This window comes from Triticum dicoccoides, chromosome 5A, assembly GCF_002162155.2.
Source record: "Triticum dicoccoides isolate Atlit2015 ecotype Zavitan chromosome 5A, WEW_v2.0, whole genome shotgun sequence".
Classification (NCBI taxonomy): Eukaryota; Viridiplantae; Streptophyta; class Magnoliopsida; order Poales; family Poaceae; genus Triticum; species Triticum dicoccoides.
The window spans coordinates 684,206,328-684,212,053 of record NC_041388.1 but is presented as its reverse complement, the minus strand read 5'-3'; the positions used below and the strand labels follow the sequence as shown (position 1 = coordinate 684,212,053).

The 5,726-nt window shown below is 46.6% G+C and overlaps 1 protein-coding gene across 1 annotated transcript; it reads left to right on the top strand.

Annotated features, from left to right (window-relative positions):
- The first annotated feature begins 378 nt into the window (after window positions 1-378).
- Window positions 379-4,458, top strand: LOC119304130 (protein FIZZY-RELATED 2-like). Its single transcript, XM_037581294.1, has 10 exons — window positions 379-1,033; window positions 1,207-1,329; window positions 1,410-1,514; window positions 2,054-2,233; window positions 2,388-2,450; window positions 2,556-2,750; window positions 3,305-3,406; window positions 3,494-3,556; window positions 3,691-3,759; window positions 3,858-4,458. The coding sequence occupies exons 1-10, from the start codon at window positions 455-457 to the stop codon at window positions 3,915-3,917; spliced, it is 1,539 nt and encodes a 512-aa protein (XP_037437191.1). The 5' UTR covers window positions 379-454; the 3' UTR covers window positions 3,918-4,458.
- Window positions 4,459-5,726: the final 1,268 nt, after the last annotated feature.

Here is a 5,726-nt window from a genome sequence, read left to right as displayed (position 1 = left end):
CGTATTTGCGCCACTTGGCTCCACGCCGTTTCCCACCCGGACCGGACCGGGCGGTTTTTCTTTCTGCCAAAAAAGAGCCGCCACCAAACCAAACAAAAAACGTTTTTTCCCAGGAGAAAAGAACAAAAACGGTGTTCCTCAAAAAAAAAAAGAACAAAAACGGTTGTGATATGATGATATCTGCCCGTCTACTATAGAACAAAATTTGCCGGGTGGTGGCCCACGGCGCAGCGACCGTAGCAGTACGAAACCGAGTAAACAACGCCAGCCAGCCAGCCAGAGTAATAAATAAATAAATAAAGCAGCCCAAAAATAGCACCCCGTGAGCGTGAGAGAGGCAGGAGGAGAGAGAAAGCGCGCGAGCGAGAGGAACGACGCCATCAACAGCAACCCCAACCCCAAGCGGCGCGAGAACCCACCCCCATCCTCCCCCCGATCCCCAATTCGCCTCACCATGGACCACCACCACCAGCAGGGGCAGCCGCCGTCGCCGGCGGACGCCAACTCGAAGCCGCCGACGCCGTCGAGCACGCCCGCCTCGCGCCACGGCTCTGGCTCGGCGCCCTCCTGGCCGCCCTCCTCCACCGAGGGCGCCCCGGCGCGCGGGCCGGCGTCCTCCTCCGCCTCGTCCGCGGCACCCGCCACGCCGGCCTCCCGCACCGTCTACAGCGACCGCTTCATCCCCAGCCGCACCGGATCCAACCTCGCGCTCTTCGACCTCGCCCCGGCCCCCTCCTCCTCCGCCTCCGGATCTGCCGCTCCCCCCTCACCCTACTGCGCGCTCCTCCGCGCGGCGCTCTTCGGGCCCGACACGCCCGACCGCCTCGCCTCCTCCGCCGGGGCCTCCTCCTCCTCCGCGGCCTCCCCCGTCGGCTCCCCCGCCGGCGGCAACATATTCCGCTTCAAGGCCGAGGTGCCGAGGAACGCCAAGCGGGCGCTCTTCGCCGGCGGGGACGACCAGGACCTGCTCTTCCCCGGCATCTTCACCCCCAAGGGCTCCGGCCCCAGGAAGATCCCCAGGTCGCCCTACAAGGTTGGTCGATTACTTCCGATTTCATGGTTTCTTCTTGATTTGCTTTCTTGGTGTGGGGAATTCCTCTTTATCTTCTTCTTTCGTCGCCAAAGATTCCATCTTTCCTCATGATTTTCCTTTACAAAGAGAGAATCTCACGGGAATGTGATTCTCCTGCCTGCTGCTTCTGCCAGGTGCTGGATGCGCCCGCATTGCAGGACGACTTCTACCTCAACCTCGTGGATTGGTCTTCGCACAATGTCCTCTCGGTCGGATTGGGGAATTGCGTCTACCTGTGGAATGCATGCAGCAGCAAGGTATCAATGTCATCCTCGCACGATTTCTTTTCTGAGAACTGAAGAGAGAGATCCTAATAAACAAGTTTATCACTCCGCAGGTCACCAAGCTCTGCGATTTGGGGGCGGACGACACCGTTTGTTCCGTGAGTTGGGCGCAGCGTGGCACCCACCTGGCTGTAGGGACTAACCAAGGCACCGTCCAGGTTTTCATCTTGCTCCCATCTGAAATTGATCAAATGACATGTTCAGGATCTGTCAAAGTTTAGGATGACACTTTAATTTACTTTTGCCGAAAGCTTCAATTCAGACACAAAATAATACAGTAGTAAGCCTTGCATTGTGGAAACGACATCAAAGTAAGATTGTGAGAGTTTCAGAATTATGCAATACTACCACAGCTCACCAGCAGGCCTTGCATTGTGGTACTTTCATCAGGGGTTACTTAGTTGATGATACTATTTCTTCCTGGTTATACCCATTTCTTCTAAAAAAAATCATGACCAATGCGTCAAGTCAGTGCTGCGCACATACCACCAATGGATGAGGGAAACGATAAAGTTTTGTAAATAACCTGAACTAATGTAAACATCATCTTTATCGATGTGTACTTTTAGCCCATAGTATTTCGGTTGGTAAAACTTAGTAATCCTGTTGATGTTTGGTATTGGTATAACAATTTGACATTCCAAGGGTGTCTAAATTCTGAATTCCTGATTATCATCTTCGATGTTATCTTATTTAGATATGGGATGCAACACGCTGTAAAAGAATGAGAACCATGGAAAGCCATCGCATGCGAGTAGGTGCTCTTGCATGGAACTCTTCATTGCTTTCTTCTGGCAGTCGTGACAAGAACATCCTTCATCATGATCTCCGTGCTCCGGAGGACTATGTTAGCAAACTCACCGGGCATAAATCTGAGGTAATATTCCCCTGACTATTCATATAATATGGCATGTTATGTACATCATTACAATCTTTTACTAGTCTGTCCAACGTTTGGATCACCATATTGGCCCTCCATTTTGCAATTCCAAATAATTTATAATTTACTTACGAATTTCTGAACTTCTCAGGTCTGTGGGCTCAAGTGGTCTTATGATAACCGTCAGCTTGCATCTGGTGGAAACGACAACAAAGTAAGATTCATATCCATAAGTTTCCATCACAGTAAAGTGCATGGCATATGATGTTCAGGATCTGGTCTTCTTTTGCTCATGCTATTTTTTTCTTTCTTTTACCAGCTTTTTGTTTGGAATCAACATTCAGTACAGCCAGTGCTGAAGTATACTGAGCACACAGCAGCTGTGAAAGCTATTGCCTGGTCACCTCATCTACACGGCCTTCTTGCATCTGGTGGTGGAACTGCAGATAGGTGCATAAGATTTTGGAATACGACCACAAATACACACTTGAGTTCCATGGATACAGGGAGTCAGGTAATAATCTAGCTATCTAGTTTATCTATCAGCTACATGCAGCCCTTGTTTGTGTTTTTGAATTAAATTGATTTCTTATTTGCACTTCCAAATTCAAGTATAATCATATCTACTCTTAAGCCGGATAACTCTCAGAACCTTTTAGCACCGTTACTGACTGAATACTTCAGTCATACCAATTCACTAGTTTTCCTGCAAAAATCAGAAAAGATCAAGACTGGCTGAGCTCTGTTGTACAAAAACTGAAGTTTTGGATCACCTATACAGCTCTAATATAATGCAACCGAAGTCCTTATAGTCCCATCCTTCTAGAAAACACCAAATTTATATCAAAATGGCATCATGGATTCCTTTTGGAAACAGTCTATGGACATTTTAATTGCTATGTTTTTGTAGCTGTAGATAAAATTGATTCTTGTAGTTGTCATGTTAGAGACCTGCACAGATATCATGTGTTCTGAAGGCATGGGATTGCTTATGTAGAATTGTGGAAGGGGTAGATTTAAAAACATGCTGCTCTTCACATGTACTGATTATGCTAAATGTCTTAACAGGTCTGTAATCTTGTGTGGTCAAAGAATGTGAATGAGCTTGTTAGCACACACGGATACTCCCAGAATCAGATAATAGTGTGGCGGTATCCAACGATGTCAAAGGTATGCCACAAGCTTACACTGTAGCTCATTTATACCATACTGTCTCTCGTTTGTTATTAATTGTGTCCATTCTCTCTATTTGTATAGCTTGCCACGTTGACAGGACATACATTCAGAGTATTATATTTAGCCATCTCCCCTGATGGACAGGTGAAATACTCCCTCTTTGATCCCTATATATGCTATGGACCTGACATTTTGTTTTAGTTCTGTTCTTCTGTTAGAGGTGTCTAGTGTAATTTGTTCTCACTGTTCTTTTTTCTTGTCAATATCGACATCAACAGACAATTGTTACTGGTGCTGGTGACGAGACGCTCCGGTTTTGGAACGTGTTTCCGTCTCCCAAGTCCCAGGTACTTGCTTGATGTTTGAAAATATGGTTTTCCTGTCTATATAACTCCACTTCAGGCGGCGTTCCTCTAACTGCTTTCCTTTTTCCTATTATATACAGAGTTCTGACAGCTTAAGTAGCATTGGAGCGACATCATTTGTTAGGAGCTACATCCGGTGACTCGACGAAATCGAGCTTGTAAGTTATTGCGGCAAGTGCTGATCGTCATCAGCACCATTCAATTCCCACACGACCTCCTTCTGTCCATCTGCCGCCGAAGCCAGCACCATTTTAGAGATTGCACGGCAGGGGATGATTGACTGGCTGGCTAGCGCGGATCCGATCCCCTCTCCCGCGCTGGAAGCGGCGCATATCTATTGTTGTAGGAGCGAAGGCGGGAGATGTTCATGTCAGAGAAGCATGGGCTATACAGCCAGCCACACTCCCTCCTCCAGTTTATGTTCCCCATTGGAACTGCCCTGCGAACCAAACTGTTCCTTAACATTTACTCACTCATGAAGCCCTTTTGATTTCATTCGTTATGTTGTTTAGCGGGAAATTCCTCTTGTTTTAGCAACTGAGAAATCTGTTGGCGTGTCGATTATGCGCTTGACTGATGATATACAAGCTGTAGCTCTATTCAGAACATCATGAAATTCAGAACTGGACCTCGCTGGCCTGTGTCAAGGCCTGTGGAGGAATTCAGAATTTGGCCATGTCCTCTGATGGATGCAGTGGGTTAAAATTATCTGTCTGGGTGAAAATCCACATGTTGATCATCCGATTTTTTCAAGTACAGCCTAGCGGTGGCAGTCACTGTTGTGTCCGTGAATGTGAGAGTGATTGGTTTTGGTTGGACGTCGCGATCGGACAGTGCATGACAGCCTCTCGCTCTTGAATGAAGAGGCAAATAAAAGATGGGGTTATCCGGTTAGCAGCAGCTAAGGTCCCCTCCCCTGCCCGTCAAAAAAAAAAACACCAGTACCTATCTATTCTGAGGTTCTCCACCTGGTGTAGTCGCAAGTTGGAGCACATCAGCACAGTGCACAACTAAGAGCATAAGATGTAAATTTGGAGATGTAAAACAGAAATATGTAAAAAATTACATCTTCAAAAAATGCCTTTTGCATATAAAAAGGGGGCAAACTCCAATAGATGATGCAAAATGGAGATGTACAAGAGCAACTTTAATAGAAGATGCAAACTAGAGATGTAAAACCAGTCGCGGCCGCGCGGATGTTGTTCAGCTGCTGTACACCCGTACAAATTGAAATAAAACACAACTTAAAAGTTCCGCATGTCAACAATATCAAATTATTATATAATTCATCAAATCCACAAGATCAACTGCAACACACATATAACATAGTTGTATGTGCGGCAATTTGCTTCAAAGGTCACCGGTGGTGCTTCCCCATTTGCTAACTTGGCAAAAAGAGGTGACCGGTCGAGCACGTTGATGTTTTTTTGAAGAACCGGAGCATGTTGATGTCATTGCAAGATCCAGGTATCCCATAATATGAATGCCAAAACCACGTTTCTTGATCGGCAACAACCTCAAGAATGATAGTGGTATCTTTCCCACGACCCTTGAACTGTCCATGCAATGCTATTGGGCAATTTCTCCATTTCCAATGCATATGCAATCGAAGGACCCTACATGAAAACTCACGAGCTTTGTTCATCTCCAACAACCACTGAGTGTCCTGAGCATTGGGTGCTCTCAAGTACTCTGCACCAAACACTTCTACCATAGTCTTTGCAAATTGTTTCACATAGAAAATAGAAGTGCTCTCTGCCATCGCCAAGTTGTCATCAATGTAGTCTGCCGGAACACCGTAGGCCATCATGCGCAAAGCGCCAGTGACCTTCTGTTCGGTGCTATGTCCAAGCAACCCTGCACAATTCCTCCTCTGCTCGAAGGATCGATCATGCCGCTTCACAGAATTGTAAATGTGGATGAACAAGTCTTTGGACATTCTGAACCGG

Excerpts from the sequence above, each read along its gene's own strand:
- LOC119304130 (XM_037581294.1), top strand. The coding sequence starts at position 455 with ATGGACCACCACCACCAGCAGGGGCAGCCGCCGTCGCCGGCGGACGCC. Across the intron at positions 1,034-1,206 it reads TCCCCAGGTCGCCCTACAAG|GTGCTGGATGCGCCCGCATT; the intron begins GTTGGTCGATTA and ends TGCTTCTGCCAG. Across the intron at positions 2,751-3,304 it reads CCATGGATACAGGGAGTCAG|GTCTGTAATCTTGTGTGGTC; the intron begins GTAATAATCTAG and ends ATGTCTTAACAG.